The sequence below is a fragment of the Serinus canaria genome, chromosome 10 (genome assembly GCF_022539315.1).
Source record: "Serinus canaria isolate serCan28SL12 chromosome 10, serCan2020, whole genome shotgun sequence".
In the NCBI taxonomy this organism is placed as follows: Eukaryota; Metazoa; Chordata; class Aves; order Passeriformes; family Fringillidae; genus Serinus; species Serinus canaria.
The window spans coordinates 18828235-18851271 of NC_066324.1; the positions used below are offsets into that span (position 1 = coordinate 18828235).

At 42.0% G+C, this 23037-nt stretch overlaps 3 protein-coding genes across 6 annotated transcripts in view; 1 reads left to right on the forward strand and 2 right to left on the reverse strand.

Moving 5' to 3' along the window:
* ACSBG1 (acyl-CoA synthetase bubblegum family member 1) overlaps window positions 1-2594 on the reverse strand; it is a 42861-nt gene extending 40267 nt beyond the window's left edge. For both annotated transcript variants that reach the window (XM_050978273.1, XM_050978272.1), the window contains exons 1-2: window positions 2449-2594; window positions 1530-1634 (exon numbers count right to left, since the gene is read on the reverse strand). The gene's annotated coding sequence lies outside the window, so the exon portion shown is untranslated. The remainder of the gene's footprint in view (window positions 1-1529; window positions 1635-2448) is intronic.
* A 106-nt stretch (window positions 2595-2700) lies between these two features.
* DNAJA4 (DnaJ heat shock protein family (Hsp40) member A4) lies at window positions 2701-8559 on the forward strand. 3 transcript variants are annotated; one of them, XM_009098203.4, is made up of 8 exons: window positions 2701-2852; window positions 2940-3080; window positions 4811-4991; window positions 5875-5979; window positions 6711-6938; window positions 7030-7260; window positions 7779-7879; window positions 7964-8559. In XM_009098203.4, the coding sequence occupies exons 2-8, from the start codon at window positions 2949-2951 to the stop codon at window positions 8180-8182; spliced, it is 1197 nt and encodes a 398-aa protein (XP_009096451.1). In that variant the 5' UTR covers window positions 2701-2852; window positions 2940-2948; the 3' UTR covers window positions 8183-8559. The 3 variants fall into 3 exon arrangements, with proteins under 3 accessions (XP_009096451.1, XP_009096450.1, XP_050834231.1); XM_009098202.4 differs by having other exon boundaries at window positions 2709-2800; XM_050978274.1 differs by lacking the exons at window positions 2701-2852; window positions 4811-4991 and having other exon boundaries at window positions 2942-3080.
* An 865-nt stretch (window positions 8560-9424) lies between these two features.
* Window positions 9425-16620, reverse strand: SKIC8 (SKI8 subunit of superkiller complex). The gene is made up of 10 exons (XM_009098206.4): window positions 16499-16620; window positions 16355-16382; window positions 15892-15997; window positions 14911-15083; window positions 13696-13844; window positions 13285-13378; window positions 12431-12524; window positions 11698-11790; window positions 11073-11151; window positions 9425-9695 (listed from the first exon to the last, which is right to left on the reverse strand). Exons 1-10 carry the CDS (start codon window positions 16508-16510, stop codon window positions 9606-9608), a joined length of 918 nt encoding a protein of 305 aa, XP_009096454.1. The 5' UTR covers window positions 16511-16620; the 3' UTR covers window positions 9425-9605.
* Between the last annotated feature and the right edge of the window lie 6417 nt (window positions 16621-23037).

Below are 23037 nucleotides of genomic sequence, written 5' to 3' on the forward strand. Positions count from 1 at the left end.
GCATTCCTGCAGAGAACAGAAATTCTCTGCTTGTTTTCCTGCTGACACCCACACCCAAATTTGATACTGGGCAAGTAAAAAGAAACAAGTTGATTCATGTTACGTGTGGCAGGAGGGAAGAAAGGGAAAGAACAGTAAAAGAAATTAGCTGTTCATCTGAAAAATGGGTAAGCAACTGCTGGTTAGCAACAACCACAAACTTTAGGAGGCAAGGTATGCACCACAAGAAACAGAGTTGGGCATATACACCCTTGATCACCAGGCTGGTTGAGTACAGCAACCACGACTGCAATTGCATGTGTAAAGGCTGTATCACATTTATTACTGATCATGACAAAACTATCTGCTGAGGATTCTAACTCTATTCCATAAATACATAAATAAAGTATTAATAAATAGGAAGGGTCTTGCTTCAGACAGCTATAGGACTGTATTCTCCTCAGGTATCAGAATGAGTGCATCACTCAGACAAGAGTGATGTAGGAGATGCATGTGATGATGCAAAGAATATCCATTGAGTGGCAGCTCCTGTTTTTATAATCTCAAACACCAACCCTTACTACTTTTTCCACTAATTCTTTGAATAAATAACGATTTGATTGCACCAACTGGAACCAAAGATGGAGAAAACAAATACTGTATATGAAGGTAAACATAACCTGATAGGTTGCCCTAATAAAATAAAAGTAAATGATGTAGGAGGCTCAATCCTCTTCAGCAAAGACCCAAACTAGCCAAGTTTTTGGCTGTTATTACAAGTAACAAATGTTAACAGTAAGAAACCAACAACCAGTGTGAGTTCTTATTATAGTTACCTACACACACTTACAGGAGGATTTCTACTCACAGAAATTATATACTCTTTTTATGACATACTAAAAATAGATCTCTAAAATTCATTATGTGCTTTGAAAGATTCTCATCTGCTAAAGCATTCAGATACTACAAATCTATAAACTGATTTATTGTTTCTTCTCAAAAGGAAATATTATGTTCAGAACAACAGATTATGGGTAACTTATCTTTAAGGTAGAGACCGTTATGAGAATGAACCTTTTCTTTGCATTAAAAAGGAGATATTTAGTTCTTGGTCTACAAGTTTACAGAGTAACTTACATAAATATTTCTAGAGAAGAGTTACTGCATTTACTTGTCAATATAATTTCACAATTGCAAAACATAGATTTACATGCTGCTGATAATTACGCTTGGAGAAAATAATAGTTAACAACACTGATTTCTTTCCTGGGGTTTTGAACTGTTCCTTTCATTGATATTTTCTGTTGATTTCCTGTAATTAGCTCCCCCTTCTTCAGTAAATTTACATGCTGAATATATGTAGGTTGTACTAATTCAATCTTCTAATAGTATTTAGCTGAAATACAGTAAGAAGTTCATTATAGTGGCACCACAGAGCTCTAATTGATGACAAATTTTCATTTGGATCCCTCCTCCTTTTTCTTTTTCCCCATTTCCCACTGTTAGACAACACAACACAGCCCTGTCCTTCAGTCATCCTGACTCTTTACCTGGGCTGTGGCTGGCAGGGCAGGGCACTGGAACCTTTGGGTTTTCATAATCACAGGAGATCCTCTGCTTTCATAAAACTATTCCCAGGAATAAGGAACTGTTTCCTGGAATAAAAAAGCAGCTTGTAAACATTCCTATTCAATGCAAGTTTGAGCAAAATCTGTTCTCAATTCATGCAGCTTTCCTGTATTTTTTACTTAAGATTATTCAGCATTAAGTTGCCATCTTCTAGGAAAAAATGCTATTGCTCAGATCCACACAAGTACCAGTCATCTTTCCCCTGAGCAGTAAATAATTATTTGAGGACCTTCAGTTACCCGGAGAAAGATGGAAAGTAGCCCAGCATCCAAGTCTGCTCCAGGGAGGCTGGCTTGAGAAAAAGGCAAATAACAGATATGGAGCAGGGGTATAACATTAGCCAAATTAATTGAAAAAGTCTAAAATACTGAGGAATAAGACATCAGGAAAGCCTTCTATTAATTAACCAGGACAAGATCTAACACACAGCGTGAGGCAGGTTGTACCAAGGTGCTCGCCAGCCTCTCCCGGAGGCGAATTATTGGATTTCAGAGGGCAGGGAGAGAAACGGGAGCCAACCGAGGCGGTGCCATGAGGGGTCCCTCAGGAGGGACCCCGCACCCCTGCCGGGCCCACGGTACTTTAGGTTTGTCTAAAGCTGACACAGGTAGAAGCTTTCTAAATTAGACTTAACAGACTCTGTCTACAATATAAAGATATAAAATTTCGGGTAGTTTTTTAGATATTTTTAGCTCCATAAAACAGTCATATTTTAACTGTAAAGTGCATCTAAAGTTTCCATATAATAAAATTATTATTATTTTGGAACCTTTATTGAAAAATAGTATTACATATAAATCTAAAAGAAATAAAGAAGAGGAAAGAATAGACGTGCATTACCACATTAGCACAGATAATAATTTACAACTCCCATCCAATGCCAACTCCTCGGTACCCCATGGCCCGAGTACGGTTTGCGTGAGATGTACTCAGGGAATGCCTCAGGGGAGGCCTCGCCCGCACAGCCCAAGCTAAACGGAGCGGCGCGGCTCAGCTAGACCGCCCCAAATTAAACACGGAGCGCCAGACCCGGGCCCAGCCCGAGGCTCCTCCCCCCGCGCGCCCCGCCGGTGACGTCACACGCCGCCGTTCTAGACCGTTCCAGCCCCGTGACGTCACGCGCGGCGTCATTCCAGAAGATTCGGCCGGGGCTCCTATAAAGCCTGCGGAAGAGGCGGGACTGCTGGGATCGGTGAGCGGGTGGTGGCTGTGGCGGCGTTTTGTACAGCGGAGTAACCGCAGCGGTGAGCGTGGCCCGCGGGCGCTCGGTGGAGCGCTGGGCGGGATAAGCCCAGGGTAACCCGAGGGTAACGTGCCGCGTCCTCCCACAGGCACCCACTATGGTGAAGGAGACGGAGTACTACGACATCCTGCAGGTGAAGCCCAATGCCTCCTCCGAGGAGATCAAGCGCGCCTACCGCAAGCTGGCGCTGAAGTACCACCCCGACAAGAACCCTAGCGAGGGCGAGCGGGTACGTAGGGTCGGGGCCGGAACTGGGCCGAGGCCTGTGGGCCACCCACCTACCCACCGTGAGGCGGCAGCGGTCCAGGCGACACCTACGGCCCTTGCGCGGGGCAGGCCCCGTCCGGCCCTCCTGACGGGCCGGGGCTGAGCCGGGCTCGCCGCAGGCCCCGTCCGGCCCTCCTGACGGGCCGGGGCTGAGCCGGGCTCGCCGCAGGCGCCGCCGGGGCGCGTAGTGGGCGGCCCTGCCGGGAGAACTGGAGGCTGGCGCAGGGCCGCCCGCGGAAGCACCGCGGGTCCCCCACAAAGAGGACGTTGTTAGTGCTAGCGTGCACTAAGACCCAGCTCAAATTCTGCTTTGCCCTTCCTGGAGTGTAGTGCTGGTACGCGAAGGCTCCCCCTACTTCCAGGTCTATATTCAGAGCTGCGAGCCTGGCAGCAGGCCTGACTGCCCACCTGTGGCAAAGGGGATGCAGCTTTTTTTTTTCTTTTTTTTTTTTTTTTCTTTTTTTTTTTTTTTTTTAATGTGGCGTATACTAGTTTCCTTGAAGTTACAGTAGAAGATCGTCCTTAGAGGAGTTGGTTAAAACAGGCAAAGCTGGAAGGATTTCTAGTGTGCCAGTGGCCACTGTGCTGTCAGACGTTTAAAAGGCTGGTAGTGGATCCAGAGCACTGTTGTGCTCGATGGGCTTGTGCTCCTGAATAGGATGGGTTTTCTTCAGAGAAAAATGCTGATGAGGATGTCCAAGGTAACTATATCCGGGAAATCACTGGGCTGTACGTGGGTGGACTGCTTACTACAAGAGAGCTATTTTACATGCTGTCAGCACAGACCTGCTAAGCTGCCTGTGTTGACTTGGATGATAAACGAGCACCACAATTGGAGAACAACGGAAAACATGAATGATGGGATTGTTTATCTAAAAGCTGGTCTACTGATACATTAACATAGGAATAGAAGGTCCATATTTACCTTACATTACTGTCTTACAGAACTCAAACAGTAGCCTAGTCAAAGTCAACCTTTTCTGCTCTTATTTTTTTAGTCAACCTTTTCTGCTTTTATTCTGGGCCTGCTTTTTTTGCTTACACCACTTTACATGGCCATGAGTAAAGGAAATTTAAAATTGAAGTAGTCACTCCAGTAATAGCAAATTCTTTTTAAAAATTCAGTTGGTAATTTTAGTAATAGGAAATTCTTCATAGCTATTTAAGAGAATTCCTTAATAGTTCTGGTTTGTATCAAAGTCCTTGTGTTTGTGATGAGTAAGCAACACCAGTGTCTGGTCACATAAATCTCTGCTGTAGCTGGATGTACCAGCTCAGCAGGCATTGAGGATCCCTGTGTAGCTCTAGGCTGACTAGCACTGCTGTGGCCATGAGTTGGGCACCTGCAGGACTTCAGGGATAACACCATATTCCTTTCTAAATGAATTTGTTAGAGGTTTTAATGGTTGTTGCAACTACCGCAATCAGCAAAATGTAGTTGCTATATACCTGTAAGGTGGATGTGGCTGAATTAAGCCCACTTAAAACATGGGAGGAGGGGGGAGAGGGAGGAAAGGGGTGGTTTTCCTGGACAAAAGTGTACTATTACAGTGCGTTACCCAGGGAGTTTCCTTTTGGAAACAAATGCTACAAGAGGGTGTTGTAGTGGCTCGATCTGTAGATGGAGTTGAATATGAGAGGGCTACTTTTCCTCTTGGTCATAGTTGTTCAGAGCTTCTTTTTTCTTTTTAGTTTAAACTTATATCCCAGGCATATGAAGTTCTGTCGGACCCAAAGAAAAGGGACCTCTATGACCAGGGTGGGGAGCAGGCTATTAAAGAAGGAGGCCTGAGTGGCGGCAGCTTCTCTTCACCCATGGACATCTTTGACATGTTCTTTGGTGGTGGAGGCCGAATGAATAGAGAGAGAAGAGGTACATAGTTCTAAACAAGTTCTAGAAACTCTAACCATGCACTTAAGCATAAAACACCTGTGCTATGGTACTGCTGTTCTGCTGAGTGCACATAGCGTGGATATAACTTGTTGCAACAATAGAATAAGTAAACTATGATTTTTCTAGTTACGCTAGCATTAAGAGTCTAATAAAGTAGATAACGTGGCTTAGCCATAGGCATCTTTCTGTTAAGTTCTATTTATTTTTTGTTGAAGGGGGAATGGGTAGTCTGTAGGGGAGGGGGAAACATCAGTAAGTCATCAGTTGATTTAGACCTGTTTAAGTTACCTTTTTTCTGAGTCTGTGCCTCACTTGCTCATATGCTTTTGGGCAACTTGCTTCAAAGGACACCATCAACTTAAACTTCAGTAATTTTAAAATATTTGGGAGAAATTACATGAAACTGAGTACAGTGTGCTGCCAAAAGCATGATATGATCTTAGTTTTTTCCAAGCCCAATGCCTGTTAAAGGAGCAAGAAGTAACTTGCTGTAAAATCACAGAAATTATGCTATGAAGTGGCATGGAAATTCATAGGCAGGCATAAATAGCAACTTCTAAATTGACAGATCTGAAGCTGGTAGTGTCCTTGCATCTTGCTGTTTCAGTTAAGCTTATAAAATTAGGAGGAGGAGCAGGGATAGGGTGGCTTTGATGATGCTTTGCTTAATTACAGCTCAACTCTTTTGTTTGGAAATAAATGGGTGGAGCTTAGTGGAAGCTGATGGAATGCTTTTAAGGGGGCTGAGTTGTGTTCAAAGTTTGGAATGAACTCTGCATTTCTTCAGTGAGACTGTGCATGAATAACATTTGTCTTCACAAGAGCTGAACAAGTATTAATATTTTCCTTTTTTTTTCTGAAGGCAAAAATGTGGTGCACCAGTTAGGTGTATCTCTTGAAGACCTATATAATGGCATTACAAGGAAACTGGCACTGCAAAAGAATGTTATTTGTGCGAAGTGTGAAGGTAAAAAAACATGAGTAGTGATTTCAAATCCCTCTTCCAAGTTGTTTGTGTGGCTTGTCTAGGGCTGAGAAGAAAGTCTGAAGGCTTTCTTACTTTTCTTTGTCTTCATTCTTTGCCTGATCTCTGAAAGTCTGCCAGGGTATTTATTTCTTACTTACACTTATCCAAAAGAAAGTCTCTCAACAATGTTAAAGTGATTGTTCTAATTGCAGACTGAAACTGTGAGTGGCAGTTAAGGGTACCTAAATTAAAATCATCTTCACCCAGAACTTGGATGTAAATGTTTATTCTGTAAAATTTCTTTAATTGCTGCGGGTAGAAGACTACCTTGTGTTACGCTACTCATTTTGCAGTTACTAAGTACTCCCTAGACTGGTCCTCTTTGAGGTAAATTTTAATAAGGTCTTATATCTTAGTACTCTGTTAAATATTTAGTAAGCAGATTCTTTCCCAAGTATTAATGGAATATGTATGTCTTGAATTTGGTATGCTGACAGTTCCTTGGAAACCAGGAGCTTACTGGGGGGTGGGGCAGAGGCTAATACAATAAGCTGTTTGAACATTTTGTTTGTAGAAACCTCCAGCTTGTGGGGTATGTTTTATGATGGCAGCTAAATTCCATTACTGAGCTACTCTTAAGTTACCCTAAATATGCTCTTGAAGTCAGTGAGTTCCAGCCTGACTACTGTAATTTTTTGAGACTGAGATGCAATTTAATTCTTTTGTCAAAGGTTATGGCGGGAAGAGAGGGGCAGTAGAAAAATGTCCTGTCTGTAAAGGAAGAGGGATGCAAGTTATAGTTCAGCAGATTGGACCTGGCATGGTGCAGCAAATCCAAACTGTGTGCCCAGAATGCAAAGGCCAAGGTGAAAGAATAAATCCAAAAGACAGATGTGACAACTGCAATGGCTGTAAGGTTGTAAGAGAGAAAAAGATAATAGAAGTTCATGTTGATAAAGGTAAGAACTGTATATTTGTATTGGTTCCCAAATAACAATCCCAATAATAGTCTATAGTTCTGCAGAGAATAAATGTGTTTCTTTTCTTCAGGTATGAAAGATGGTCAGAAGATAGTATTTCATGGAGAAGGTGACCAGGAGCCTGATTTGGAGCCTGGTGATGTTATAATTGTGCTTGATCAAAAGGATCACAGTGTCTTTCAGAGACGAGGGCATGACTTAATCACAAAAATGAGAATTCAACTCTCAGAGGCTTTATGTGGTTTCAGAAAGACAATTGAAACTCTGGACAACAGAGTTCTTGTCATATCTACTAGGCCAGGTAGGTCGTTAAGAATGCTAATACTATGTAAACTGCTTGCCTGTTTTATTGTACCTGGACTGGAGTGTTTGGGGGAGATGGTTCTATTTGTTTTGTTGGGTTTTTTTTTCTAACCAGATGATGCAACAGGTTCATGAGGCAGTCACTTAACTTAGTTGGTTCTTTGTTGTTACGCTTTCTAAAACATGCAGTTATACCTAAAGCTGTCAAATACTTCATAATAAACCTCAGCCCCAGTTGGTGGCTAGCCAGGAAGATAGTAAAGAGGAAAGAATCTTAATTCTACTAAATTATCTTCATTCAGCCTGAAGGCTGTGCCAAGGAAAGCTGATTTCTCTTAGAGCAGGGGAAATAGTCTAAGTGGCCTTAGTTGTGTACAGCTTGGGTTTAGGTCTTTGCTGTGAACTGGTTACCATCTCCTGAGGTGCCATGAGAACAGAGTGTACGGCCCTGCCTTGTGTGGCTGTGAAATGCCTGTCCCATCCCAGCCAGCCCACTTACAGCTCTTGCCTCCATAGGTGAAGTGATAAAACATGGTGACCTCAAGTGTATCTACAACGAAGGGATGCCTGTCTACAAATCTCCAATGGACAAAGGCAGCCTAATCATACAGTTTTTGGTAAGATGCATGCTTTTCTGTAGCCAATATACTCATCTTTGCACATGATTAAATATTGATTTTAAAATATATGTAAAATTGTAGGTCCAGTTTCCAGAGCACTACTGGCTCCCAAGGGAGAAACTGTCTCTGCTGGAGGCTCTGCTTCCTTCACGAGAAGATGTTATGGTTACAGATGAGATGGATCAGGTAGACCTTGAAGATTTTGATCCAAATGAGCAAACCTACCGTAACAGTGCAGGAGAAGCATATGAAGAAGATGAGGAGGGTCCAAGAACAGGAGTACAATGTCAGGCATCTTAAAGCAAGGTGGAGCAGATGTCATCTAAGATGTAAATTTTCACAATGAAAACTGCATGGCTGTAATAGCCACTGCTTGTGGTTTTTGTGTTCAGCAAATTGAGTTGCTGCGCTGTCAGTATCACCTTTTTGTAACTAATTTATATTGTGTTCTTGTAGTCTTTCTATATGAAGCAAATATCATACAGCTGAGAACCGAGTTGGTATGCATTCTTGCTGTGAAGGTTCTCAATTTATTCACCTGTGCTATTTCTATAAGACTTTGGCAATATCAATAGAGGCTAAGTGGAGTGTCTTATGTAAATACTTTCATACTGGAAAATTAATTTCATAGAATAAAACATAGCAGAATAACTTCTAATAAATAGTACTTCACATTTTCTCGTGCTTCTCTTGTACTTTCTAAGCCATTCTGGAGCCCCCTTTATTTAAACAAGTTGTTCTAAGCTCAGACTCCTGTCATCTAGTTTAGATTATTTGTGTTAGCTGCACCACTCAAACGTGTCTCATTTTGTATTTCAGAAGCATATTGTGCATGCCCTCCTCTCTGCCTCATAGCCCTCTTCCTCTGTTTTGTGGGTTTACAGTAGCATTCCTTTAGCTGCTTCTCTGTGTATGACCTAAGGTTACAAGCTGTCCTCTAATGTGTTACATACAAGCAAATACTTGCAAATAAAAGTTTGACTTTTCAGAAGCTCAAGCTTTGTATTTCAGCCTTTCCTAGAAAGGGTTTTTACTTCCTCCTAGGCATTGTATACTTGTGCCTTAACTAAAATGAATAAACGAAAACCACCTCCACTGGGTATACTGCTGCTGTTCTGTAATGTACATGATACCATAGTACAGCGCTCCCATTAAAGCTTTTTTCCACTTTACCTATTTGCTGGTAGTGTTTGTATTAAGTCAGGGTTAGAAAACAAGTGGTCCCCTTTAGTGAAATGAAACCATGATGAATGACCTAAGTCCATGTACCATACAATTGTTGAAACAGGTGTTCAGCTTAAGTGATCCTCTTGCACTCACTGGTCTAGCACCAGGACAATCTGGGCTGTCATTTCCCATGTCTATAGCACAGCTTCAGTCATTTTCCTTCTGCTAAAATAAGCTGCTGTAACACTTAGCCCATGCTTTCCAGCTCTAGTCTATTTATGTTTAAAGGCAGGGGTGATTAACTGAGCAGTTACTTCATCCATGACTACCTATTTCCAAAAATACTTTTTTTTCCCAAGAATTAGACACAAGGACTTGCAGTTGTAGCTTTTATTTTAAAAAAGTAAGGCTCTCTCTTGTGCTAAGCAAAATCAAAATTAGATCTGGTTTTGCAGATCAGTATGAATGGTTTTATCATACTAAAAAATTACATAGGACAGTAGCAGTCCCTTGAAACCGCTACAAGACATTTACTGAATCAGCTGAGTCAAGACATTTAAACTGGACAGTCATAAATATGAATTTCTTGGTCATCACCAACAGACACAATTTTGGACCCACTTCCGTTGTATTTCACTCCCCAGACCTGTAAATAAGACATATGCAAGTTTATCCAGAGAGGACAAAGGAGTAGAGGAAAGATTATTGAAAATCACCTAATTAGAAATGGTGGAGTTCTGGCTTCTGCTTCACCAGCAGCAAAGGCTGCCGAAGCTGAGCAGGACACTGCCCTCTAGGAGCCTGACGAGCTCCTACAGCCACTCCACTGACTCTGGCTTACACCAGCTGGAGATTCTCGGTCAGGGCTGAAAAGTGCTTGCCCCAGCTTGTATAAACAACCCAAGCATTTTCACTCTTGCCCATCCTACAGCCCTTTCTGAAAAGGGTATTTTACGGTGCAGGAAAGGAAGAGAGGAAGTATTTGTCATGCAGACTGAGACATCGTGACAGACTGAGGAATGACTGGGTTTGTCCTTGAGCTCTTTCAGAGAACCATTTACCTACCAGTACAAAACTTAGAAAAATCCAGGTCACTCTGATCTAAGACAGTTACACAAGCTCTTACTTGACACCCATCTCCATCAGAATGACATCAGGAAGGGTGAAGGCTACCCAGCACGTTAATGTGAAGTGCAGAATGGCTGTGTTCACAACAGTATGTTTTGGGTAATCTTGTACACTATTTTGCATTAGTACCCAAACCCAGCATTCCCAGTAACTAACATATCTTTGTTTGCCACAGACTAAATGAGATCATACACAAGGGCTAAACAACAGGGGAAATCAAGTCCCACTTGGTACTTCAATATTAAAACTCCCATAGCTATAGGTAACTGAAAAGGTTACCATCAAGAAAGTACTACAAAAGAAAACACTGAAATAAAATCTGGAAGAATATCTTTTGTTTCTTGCTCAGTGGTCCATTAAAATATAACACTGTTCAAATGTTAGGTGATAAACAGAACAAAGAGTAAATGGGTAGAAACCTAACTCCTTCCCTCACAGGTAGCTATCACTGAACAATAAATTAAAAACCCACAGTATTACAGACACTGGAGGAAAACCTCCCAAGTTTCCAGGCTGCTTTCAAGCATCTGTTTAAGTAATTCCATCCTTTAAAATAAGTATTTCCACCCTTACACATGCACATGCTCTGTTAGTCACAGAAATAAGTAAAACCAGAGATAAAGGTAACAAATAGAGTTTGGTGAGACTTAGGCCACTCAGGATTGCCTTTATTTGGGCCTGAAAAATGTTAATTACTTGGAAGAGATCAGCATATACACCTGGGAGTATCAGTTCAATATTAAGTACTAAATAACCACAACTTCTAAAATTTCTTAAGGCAGGCTAAAGCTGCATTACTGCAAGCCTGGAGCTGCAGCACCAAGGTGAAGCACAAGTGTGCTCAACTACACAAACTCTCCTGGGAACGTGGTGACTCAGGGAATAACAGCCATACCTGATCTTGGTGGTCAAAAAAAGTATGGACACAAGTCCTCGTTCCAGCATCCCAAACCTTCACACTTTTATCAGATGAACTGAAAGCAAAATAATACTGATTAATGTTTAAATTAATATATTAACTAAAGTTTAATGCAAACATTAAAGGGTCTCATATGGTAGACATAAGAAACCCTCCTTCACCCATCAAATACAGGGATGAAGTAGTAAAGGACCACATCTTCTGTCAGGTTCCACTACCTTTAAAATAAATTTACTGTTCCAACATCTGCAACGTGAAAATGAAGACCCCCATTTTGGCCAAAAAGTTCTTTGAAGAAAGTTCATATACATATACTGGGTCCCCCAGCTGCCTCAGCTGTAGATTAATGTACTACTGCTTTAGGTTATAATTCTTGATTCAAGAGCAAATTTTCAGCTATTTAGAATCGAGGTTAGGTGTTTTTCACTTGTCAGGAACTACACTGCAATGGCATTACTCTGTAAAATGCTCTCACTACAGCTGGTATCACATCACAGATTGGCTCGAGCCTTTAAATTTTATGTTATTTCATTACAGATCCCACTGCAATTTGTACACATTTTTTTTTCAGTAATCATAAACAATTAAAAATCCTCAATACCTGGAAACAAAATGGGTATCATCAGGACAAAATGCTACATTTAAAACCCAGGATCCATGACCACTTAATGTGCCAGCCAAGTTTGCATGTTGCCTATGGAAAGAACATGTTAGCATTTGCTTTGTGAATTCCAGGGAAAAAGCAACAGGAATATACTCTAGCTAGTGCAATCAAGAAATGGTTCAATAGAAGGTGATTTCTGGACATTTTTTCATCCAAGCTGGTGTTACAGCAGCTTTTTTTCCATTTCAAATAACTAACATAAAAAAAGTCACTAAGAAGATGGAGGACAAAGAGTTTCAACAAAGCCAAAGGCAGTGCAGGTTTACGGGGTGAAGACCATTGAAGCAGGGCCATTTCCTCCCCAGGGTCTTCCAAGGTATTACAAGATGCAACAGAAATAGGTCATAAATATAATTTCCAGTGTACAGAACAGATGTTTAGGAAGAGTGAACACAAGCTCACAGGACAGATACACAGAAGAATTAGCTTACTACCTACAGGCAAATATGAGGAAAGTAATTTGTTTTCAATTCACAGCTTTCTTCTACATCTACACTTTCAAAAACTATCTAAGGATGTAGTATTTTATGATTTAGGATTATTTATTACATAAAAAGTCACCAAAAGCTGAAAGGAATTCTGGAGAGCCGAGGGTTTGATCTATGTTTCACAGCATCAGCCTCTCTAAGCAGCTGCTGTCCTGCCAGCAGGGCTGGCAGTCCCTACTCACACGTCGTAGATTTTGATGTAGCCGTCGTCGGAGGCGGTGACGAGTAGCTGGGAGTCAGGGGAGAAGGTCAGCGAGCGGATGGGCATGGCATGGCCTGCAGGGACAGGGACACAGGGCAGGACTGGCACTCCTCTCACCAACACAGCGCCCAGCAAGCTACAACAGCTCTGCCTGATCCGAGACAGCAGCCTCTGAAGCCTCCTTCTCTCTAGAGGCTTCTTCCCACAACAGAAAATGGAAACAGACAGCAATTCTCAACTGTGAATGTTAAGGCATGTCTGCAACACAAAGACTATCTAGTTTCTTTCAGCTGTGGACCTCTATTAGAAATCATGTCATATTTTATAGTATGATTGCATATTTAAGTGGCTGGGGTTTTGGTTACAACTGGGCAGAAACTGCATGAACACTAAAAGCCCATTTATCTGTTAAAAAAATGCATGTATTCTACAAAATAAAATGTTCAGTTACTTTTCAGACCAGCAAAAAATTGCTTTAGAACAAATAATGTAAGAAAAAGAAAAACCATGTGCAGGGCAGCACACATCTGGCTTGGCTTCATTCCCTTGTATTTTTCTGCAATACAAGGAGCTCCAATTTAAGAATTTAGTTAAGCATTACTGTCTGTATCTTTTTAAAATGACATTTATGATGCAAACTTGAGTTTACAGTTTGCCTCTAATATTTTAAGTGGTTTAGGTTAGAGCACACTAAATAACTAAATACTGTCTAAAGGACAAATATGCCAACTCACTTTTGCCATGGTTGTTGTAGCTTATTCTGACTTGCATTATATCTTTTAATTTTGTCAGAAATGAGGTCAGAATTAGGAACTGCAAATAACCAAACCATACCTTCTAGCGTATGCAGAAGTTTTCCAGTTGCAATATCAAAAATATTGATAATGCCATCTATTGCTCCACTGGCCAAGTATTTTCCATCTGGACTCTGTAATAAAACACAAAAAGTGTGATTCAACATCTGTATGTATTTATGCTGTGTAAGCCCTGACAGTCCTTTGGCAACTTTTCACAAATAGTGATCTATGCAAGATACCTGGGCTCCAAAAACCCTGAAGACTATAAACAAGATCCACATATATTTTCCAGATATGCAGGGGAAAAAGTCACACAATTGTATTGGAACTGTGGCTGTCACCTAGTATTATTGCAGAGATAAACTGATAGGTGGAAACAAAAATACCTATTTACAACATATTACAGCAATAGCATTTCTCATAAGGAATTATCAATTGTGCTTCTTACATATGCAATGCTAAGGATGAACTTTCCTCTGGTGTCTAGAGAATATTCTTTCTTTCCAGTTTCAACACCGAAAATATTTACTTTCCCCACGTGACTTCCTGTTGCAAGGTACTGGGAATCAGGTGAAAAAGCCAGGGACCAAGCATCAACTGTATTAAAAAATAAAAACCAGTTAGCTGGATCCTGTTCCTGGTTCTTATTCAACAGTGTCAGTTCTGTGTGCATCTGTTTAGATGTGTAACCCTCTAAGAGTGTACAAATTCATCAAGTTATCCTTCTATGTAACTAATGGAGCCTATCTTGAGTTATTTACATACATTTAGTAAAAGATTACATTTCTAGTAAGACCCTGATCTTATCAGACCCTTGTGTAACAATACATTTAGAATTTAAGACTGCATCAGTTGAGTCAAAATTCTTACTTTTTTCCTGGTACCAAAAGATTGGAACTACTGAAAAATCAACACTAGTATGTAGCAAAGCACAGAAGATGCAGGAGAAATGCAGATATACAAATGTAACACAGATAACATTCCTGCAACTGAATGTAAAACCCCATCATTTTTCACAGCAGTGCAATGTATTTATCTGGCACAATGTAATCCACAGATTTTTTTCTAAAAGTTAAAAATAAATTGTATAAAACACTGCAAGATTGTTCTTAAATTTGTGAGTTCCAGTGGACTCATGAAATACTTGGAATAAGAGCTTAGGCCCCGAATTCCAGCTTGGAGAACATCAGCATTGTTACCATTGACAGCTGTTTTGACTTGCTTGCTCAGGATTGGACATGTTGGATAAAAAAGGATCACATGCATGGCTCAAATTCACTGCAGTGTTATGAAGAACATTCAGAGCTCCTTTGTAAATCAATCTGAATAAGCACTTGAATTATTTCTTCCAAATATCCCTTTACCAATACATGTGTATTGGTAAAGGGATAAATCCCTTTACCAGTACATGTGCAGAGAAGCTTCTGCTTTATGCATACAGCAAAAAGCCTACATGTGTACCCAAGAAAGCAAAAGTAGTGTGTAAAAATAAATGTAAAATTGTCTGATGCTGCTTTGTGTTGAGTTCATAAAACCTTTAAGACTTCTGCAAATATAGGAAAGATTAAACCCCCCAAGACCTTAATGCCCTCATGTCCCCCAGTATTTGGCAGGAAGAGTCACACTGTTCCCCTGCAGAGCCAGCTCAGCACGGGTGTCTTACCAGGACCAGCATCTATGGACTTGATCTGCTTGCCAGTCTCTAGGTCCCAGAGGCGAATGTGGGCATCCAGGGAGCTGGAGGCTGCAATGGCACCCGTGTGGCTGATGTCCACAGACACCACCCCCAGCTGGTGCCCCTCCAGAGTCCACTGCAGATCCAGCTTTTCATCGTTCCTTCCGTGCAAGGGAAAGAAAAGCCCTGTTGGGAATGGCTGGGGGGAGCTGAACATCCCCAGCCTCACACAAAACAAACAATCCACACTCCTCCCTTTGTTGAACACAAGACAATCCCAGCCCTCCCATGAAATGTGAAGGGCTACATACAAACTCTCTGTACTTAAAGAACTGACAAATCAATAATTTATCATATTCCTGCCAAGCAGGTATTTCAGCCTAAATTTGGAAGCCATCCCACCAAAAAATGTCCATCACTCACCAGTCTCACAGAGTGCTCACAGAGCTGACCTGTGAGCTCAGCACAAAGTACCATGACTGACATCTTGACAGTCACCCCACCCAAGCTAAACCTACCACCGAAGCAAAGCACATCCTTCACGCTGCTTTACCTAAGAGACAATAGCTTCTTTCCAAAAGCACACTTCCATAAGGATTATCAGCATCTTTTTTTCATTAAAAAAGGAATATGTCATTTCCTCCTTCTCACTATTCCCATTTTTTCTTTCACAATACACATGTCCAAATACACCATCTCATTAAAGGACGCATTTCTCATTCTTTGGTTTAGAAGTACATTAAGTACTTCTGAAATGCATTTTCAAAAGGATTCTCTTTTTTTTTTTTTTTAATGAAAGCACACCAGAATGCCACCACTCCAAGAGAAAGCACACCAATGGAGATAAACTTGCTCAAAGAAGCAGCTCTGTGTGCCATTCTTCTAACATCCCTGCAGATGGTGGAAATTCAAGGCTGCTCCACCCTGACCACTTCCAAGGCCTAACACAGATTAATGTGGGGCACTTACCACTTCCAGACCTTTACCAGATCATCCAAAGAACCAGAGATCACTGTTTCAGAACCATCATTTTTATTTTTGCCCCAAGCAACTGACCAAATGGCATCATCGTGAGCTAAAAGAGAATATAAGCACATTAATTAAAAAAATAAGTATTTTCTTTTGATAGCAGATCACAATGGTTTTGGTAATGCTGAACTGGCTAGCTGCAATGCTGGCAATAGACCCTGCCCTGCTCCTCAGGTCTATTGAGCGCTCTGAGAGCCATGTCACTGTCTTCTGTGCTCCAAAATATGCAATGTGTTGTCTGACCAGCGTCACTGCTGAAAAAGCAGCATAGCTACCTCTGAGTTTCTCAGATTTATGCCTAATATAAACATAACCAGGTCTCCTCACACGAATACCTGCCGGTATCAACTTTACATCATCCCAGAACACCAATATTACTCAATACCCGCCAGCGTTTGCTCACCTTGCTCTTGCTTGAAGAGAATACCGTACTAGAAAGAAAAAATAATTAATATTACACATGAGCAGCCTATACATACGTACATACATAAATATGCACACACCTCAAGCCAGCAATTAGCTTAGCTAACGTTGTGTTTTTAATTACCTGTGTGGTCATGTCTTTCTGAAAGCGATCCCGAGGGGAGCGCGCCGAGAGCAGCCGGACACAGCTCCCGCCGCCGCCGTCGCGCCGCGATGACCTCGGGTACCACCGAGAGCGCCGCTCCCCTGCGCCCTCCGGCTCCGGCCTCTGCCGCCGCCCAGTGGCCGGGAGGCGGACACGTCCCTCAGGCGGAAACGGTGCGTCCCGACCGTCAGCGCCCTGGGGAAGAGCGGGACCGAGCCCCCGGCCCCGCGTCCTGCCCCTCAGCGCCCTGGGGACAGCGGGACAGAGCCCCCGGCCCCGCGGTTGCGTCCCACAGTTTACATCTTCATCGCCGCCTCTCACTCATCCCCTCCCGCTCACCCGTAGGACAGCCGGGCGCCATCGCTGCCGGCAGCCCTCAGATGTTCGGTGTGTGGTAGCGGTGCAGCGGTGCCCTGCGGTGCTGCGATGGCCGTGACGGTGTGGGCTGTAGGAAGCTCCTGACGGAAGGCTGGGCTGGCTGCCGCTGGTCTGAGGTGAGCAGGAGGCAAGGGGCAGCTGAGCACAACACTGACCGAGCCCACGCTCCTTGGGCTGCAGCCCATGGCTCTTACCACGGCACAGGTTTTAACTTCACAGGATCACATAGTCACAGAGTCATTAAGGTTGGAAGGGACCTGCAAGATGATCGAATCCAGCCTAAGTTGACCACCTTGTCAACTAGGCCAGAGCACGAAGTGCCACACCTGATCAATTCTTGAACACTTCAGGGATGGTGACTCCACCACCTCCCTGGGCAGCTCATTCCAATGCCTGACCACCTTTTCTGTGAAGAAATTCTTTGTGATGTCCAGCCTGAACCTCCTTTGATACAACTTGTGGCTCTTTCCTCTGGTCATGTCACTTGTTTCCTGGGAGAAGAGCCTGATCCCCACCTAGGTACACCCTTCTGTCAGGGAGTTACAGAGAGCAAGAAGGTCCCCCTGAGCCTCCTTGTGCTCCGGAAGGCACAAGGAAAAACTTCCCTGCTGATCAGCTGTGTCAGATCAAAAAAAAAAAAAAAAAAAGGTATGACTTTTCTTTTGGAAGCTGAAGTTTCTCACGTTGCTGTCTCTGCTTGAGTTAGAAGTGCAAAAAATGTCAGAATGTCAGTTCAGGAGAATTAATCAGATTCCCTGAAGCTTAAAACTAAAGACAAAGGATCAGTGGTCTTTCACAGCTCTTAATCAGTTTTCATATGTACACAAAGCTCTTTGAGATCAATAGAACTCCTCTGAGTAAGCAGAGTAACAACCAAAACAGGAATTCTGAATGTGTCTTAACACAGATCTGCAGTCAAGAATGAAAATCTGGGTAAAACTCTTACACTTAATTACAGACTTTTACATATAATTACAGAATCCTTAGTTCTCTGATTAGGTTGAGCTTTGAGAAGATTTTAAGGCATACAGCTTTAACGTCTTGAATTTCAGAAATCGTCATTTTCTCATTTGTAATGATGCAATGGTAAACATTCTCTGTTGCGGTGTGATCCTGTCTCTCAGGTGTGCCAACTTACTTTCCCTCCCCCTGTCCCCTTGTCTTCCTCCTAACTGCTGTCTGTCAAGTTCCACATTCCAGCAAGGGCATTGTGTGATTGGCAGAAGTTCCAAAGATGCTTCTCAGACCTGGGGTCCTTGGCCTGTCCAGGTGTCATTGTCCCCTGAGACCCTCCCCCTCCCACCCGGTTGGTGGCTCACCTATCCTCTCCCTCCCCCCTACCTGTGGGTTTAAAAGGCACTGGAACCATGCATTCGGGATTCTGTTGGAGCTGTTCCTGGTGTTCAGAGGTCTGTCACCTTGGAATAAACTCTGGATTTAACCCTCCGGCAGAACCCGCTCTTCTTCTCTTCACCATCGCCTGAACTTTTTCCACTAGAGGTAAACTGAGTTTCTACTTTGCTTGGACTCATTCTGAGTGCCTAACTACCAGCCAAAGGTGTCTCTGAGGTGAAACATCCACAGCAGTCACTTTTGGTTCAGTGCACTAAGGCCAGACGAGCCCAGGCACGCTCTGCTCAGCAATATTGGGATTTTATTCCAATAATTCTCCAAAAGTAAAAGAAGTTATTCTATTTCTTGCCAGGGTTCTTCTAAGAATTCTTTCATTTAAAAGTGCACTTAAAATGTATTACTTTCACCTTATGTTCAAATAATTGAGCTTGGTCTTGCAGTTCTGTACCCTGTTTTATACAGGTCTTACAGTCCTGTAGTACTCTGTATAAAGTGCTGCAGGACTGCAACATAATCTTTGACAGACAAAGTGTTTCTAATCCCTCCAGAGGTTTCAAAGTTCTCTCTGTGCACTGGTATTTACTCTGTACAGTGAACACCTTAGGCCTTCATGGGAAAAGATTGTTCCTGTTCTCCCGTGAGAGGGCAGAGTGAGATTGTGGGTTATTTCCTGCATCACTTATGACACAAATCTGTATTTGATAGAGTGAAAGCTGATTAGATGCTGCTTTGGTGCGTCAAGAGGATAATCTGAAGCACAGTGTGCCACATGTTTGATTTACAGATAAATTTCCTCTGTGGAATAGAAACTGCGAGCAGGTTTCTGTATGTCTGTCCTTGTTGTGAAGCACTGTGTCAGTGTGGGTATTTCGGCCCTAATCACAACAATGCCTTGGGAGTGCCTCTAGATTAAAATGACAGCTTTTAAAACAGTGTTATAGGGAAGAAACCTGACATACTAAAATGATCATTATGATCACCCTCATATTGTGCTTACACACAGAAGTGAATTAGGTCATGACTTCGGATGCTGCATGAGCATTGCAAAAGGCACTTCCTAGCCCAAAGTTCAGTTGCAGAGAACATATTGAGAGCAAGACAATTTAAGAAGACGGGCTGAGTGCCATTGTGGCCTGGTATTACAGCCCCAGTTCAGATCAGCGTTCACAGTTCAACACCAGCCTCACACACAAGACGAATGCCACGTAAGCCTTGATTCATTAAGATCTTGAAGACACATGAACTTCCATAAAAGAGGAAGGCTAGATAATTAACTGGGAGCTCCAGCTCTGCAGGTACATGAGCACTGCAGAATTCAAGTACCAGACGTGTCAGCTTCTCTCCCTGCTCCACACTAAATCATTCATTTGCTAGTGGGTTTGAGGAAGATGAGAATGGTATTTAAGTTATGTGGTGGTGTTTCCCAAAGTGAGTAATACAGGAATATGCATTTTTGTGGTTACTAATGTCAGGCCATGTCAGTTTCGAAAAGTGACTGTGTATTACAACTGTGCCTGCAGAGAGCTGAATTCAATTCCAGGCTTCTTTCAGGACTGTTCCATCAGTTTTGGGTTTGTTTTCCCATCTTAGGGTTCAGCGTGGGATTGGTCACCCACAGGTGCTGCAGAAACAAAGGGCGACTTGTGACAGAGCATGGAGCCTGTGTGCAGATCTTTATATATATATATATGCCTGTGTGTATATATAATTTTTTATATATATATATAAGTATGCATATGTATACCATCTCCCTGTTGTGGGGCAGCAGCAGCAAGAGCATCTCCATCCTCTTTCCAGGAGTCAAACATTAATCATTTCACATCCTTCTGTGTCCGGGGACTCTGAACAGTTGTGGCAGGAGCAAAGAATCCTCTGCCTCTGTTGCTTACTGTGTCCCTAGGAACCAATTAAGGGACTGTGTTCCTGGGAGTGATTGGGAATGGCATTTGCACTGTTTGCTCATTCATTTCAGATCTCTGGCTGCTCCACCAAGTCACTGTAGAGTACCTACAGCTTTTTGTATAGCATGTGTCAGTATTGTAGTGCATTAGAATTGGGGCAGTTGAGGCAAAAGACAAGAGCCACAGAAAACTGAGTCTTTATACAGTTTTCAGTTCCACTTTTGAAACAAGTCTAGTTCCTTGCGTGCAGATTTGATGGACTTTCAGATTTTTTTGGTTTTCCTCTGCTCACTTATTTCTTTGTTATATCTTTTTGTCAGCTGTTGTCCCCTTTCTTTCCTTTTCTTGAAACTTCATACACTTTTTCACTGATAGGTTTCTCTTTGATAGTCCCAAGCAGCTGAATTGGGATCTGGTGTCAAGTATAAACTTTCCTGAAGTTGGAAGAGTTTCAAACATAAGCTTTGCTTTAAAAAACTCGTGTCTTATTTCGAAAAACATTCATTATGTGGGCACTGCATGTTGCAAGTGGTGGCACCAAACCCAGCCATCACACCTTATAGGATATAGAGTTGGAACTACAGTCACAACTGTAGTCCAAGGGCTGGCCAAAACACGGAAATGATATAATGGAAAAGCTCTTCTTCAAGAATCTGAAACCAAGACCAAATATTAATGACATTCTTGCCCTATGAGTTAAGGAAGGATCATTATCCCATTTCACAGATGGGTGAAATCTGAAGCAAGGTGACTAATTTAGTCAGTAGTAGATGGTGGAATGGAACCCCTTTCTCAGCCTCTTGGTATGTGCTCTGGCTCAGTGTGTATTTACACACTGATATTGCTTTAAGTTTGCATTTAAATACTACATTGTTGTGCTAATGAGAAAGGAAGTATTTTAATGTATTTATTCAACAAGCAAGGAAAAGTACTTGAGACAGACAAAAATGAAAAGGAAAATCAAAACTTCCAGAGACTCGGTCTAACAGGAATGAAAATAGTACTTAGCACTTGCAGGAGCAAATCTTCCTCTGGCTGGCACTATGCAGTTCGTGTCCAAGGTGTCCTGGTGCGCTTCTGGTCAGGGGAAAGCTTAGCCTGGAGAGTACTTTCCTTCAGAATGGATCATGTTCCTTTGTAGTAGATGAGGTGGACAGTGAGAGTAGAGTGGATGAGCAGCTGCTTTTAGGAAGAAAAGAAGAAAATAAAACAGTTAATTAAACAAATAAATCCTAAAACCTAGACTCTCTTCACCATGGAAGGAACCTCATCACCACTGTCATCTGCAGAGAAGCCAGAATGGTCAGATGTAATTACAAGCCCTTTAACCTCCTGCTTACGGTATAGGTCAAAGAGAACCTTTCAGAGTACAGTTTGAAAGGAATAATGAAATAAGGAAAAAAAAGAGAAGAAGTAATTGTTCTTCATGAGAGCTTTTTTTAACAAAAAATCAGTCTGTCCTTGATGATAACTGAACCCAGATGGTTTTTTCAACCTATCTTCTCTTTCTCCCTGTGAGAAGACTTCAGTTCTTCATTCATTTGTTTACTTTAGCAGAATTATAATATTTTATTCTTTATTTTATTCTCTCACACAGCTTTCTTTTTTTAAGGAGCAAGAGATGGATCAGAGAGAGTTTCTCAGACCTTAACATGAGCCTGAAATGTTGGATATATAGAATATATAGTTGCATATAGAATGCAACTACAATAAAAGAACATCTGGTGCTCATTTGTCAGGATTGAAATAAGGCCCTTTAAAATATCATGCATGTAGTTTGGACTGACTTGCAGAAGACACAAAGTTTCAAGCCATACATCAAGTCTAGCAGTAAAACTTTTTTCTCCAGGATGATGAATTTCACGTTTTACCAAAATTAATGTATGTCCCTTGCTCCCTTGCTATTGTGGCTTCAGATATATATGATAGCTGGGGATGACCTGGTGACCTTACGCACCAAAACTGAACCACTTGAGCTCTAGGAAAACACTTCTGGCTGTCACTTAGTAATTCTGTTTAGTTGTGAGCTACTAAGTATTGACCACGTAATCTAAGGCTCTCTTCTAAGCCTGACTGTCCTTTTTACTTTGGTATCCATACATAATGTGTGATAGAAGGCTCTTCTGTGCCATCCTCAGCCAAGTGCTGTTCAGCCCCCAAGTGCCAGCGAGTGTCTGCAGCCACTGCCTGTGTGAAGTGAGATGCTCTCACAAAGCAGGAGTAGGAAGGTGTGGGGGTATGCTCTGCACTTCTCTACCCAGAATGCTGGGTCTACTTGCATCTGGGTCACTTGAGCTTATGATGAGTGGTAGTAAAGACAAGAGAAAGCACCTTTTTTTTTTTCCTTTTTCTGATCCATACAGATAAAGGCTTGAATAGGCTGATAGACTGGGAGGCAGAGAGGAGGGAAGGGTTTTCTTCATCTGCTGTGTAGCATTCTATGCCTCTGACCAAGCTATTTACAATTCACTAAGGATGAAATGAAGGCACCATGGATCCAGTCTCTCGATATGTTATTTGCTCCACTGTAAAATGTTATTAACTTTATTCTTCTTAGAGACTCTCTTTTGAAATTGATAATCCACTTAGCTGCTAAAATTGGGTTTTGGGCAATTTTTTTTGCTGGAGTGGGGATCCGGAAACTGGCCTGGCAATGTGGCACCTTTGTAACATCAAGAGTCTTTTTTATATGATAAACTTTTACAGGATCAAATATTGAGGACACAACTCTGGCTTTTTAGAATAATTAGTAAGAAAAACCGGGAAGAAAACCCTTCATTTGTTGGCAGTAGATGCTAAGAGTGTTCATAATAATTAGCTCCAATAGTCTCAAAAACTTTCAGTTGTGTTTACTAATTATTTGTTCCTATGTATCCTTGTGTCACC

Coding starts and splice junctions, on each gene's coding strand:
- DNAJA4 (XM_009098203.4), top strand. CDS start 2,949: ATGGTGAAGGAGACGGAGTACTACGACATCCTGCAGGTGAAGCCCAAT. Junction 4,992..5,874: donor AATGAATAGAGAGAGAAGAG/GTACATAGTTCT, acceptor TTTTTTCTGAAG/GCAAAAATGTGGTGCACCAG. Junction 7,261..7,778: donor TGTCATATCTACTAGGCCAG/GTAGGTCGTTAA, acceptor TTGCCTCCATAG/GTGAAGTGATAAAACATGGT.
- SKIC8 (XM_009098206.4), bottom strand. Junction 11,791..12,430: donor TACATCAAAATCTACGACGT/GTGAGTAGGGAC, acceptor TTCTTTCCATAG/GCAACATGCAAACTTGGCTG. Junction 9,696..11,072: donor TTTTTGACCACCAAGATCAG/GTATGGCTGTTA, acceptor TCTTATTTACAG/GTCTGGGGAGTGAAATACAA.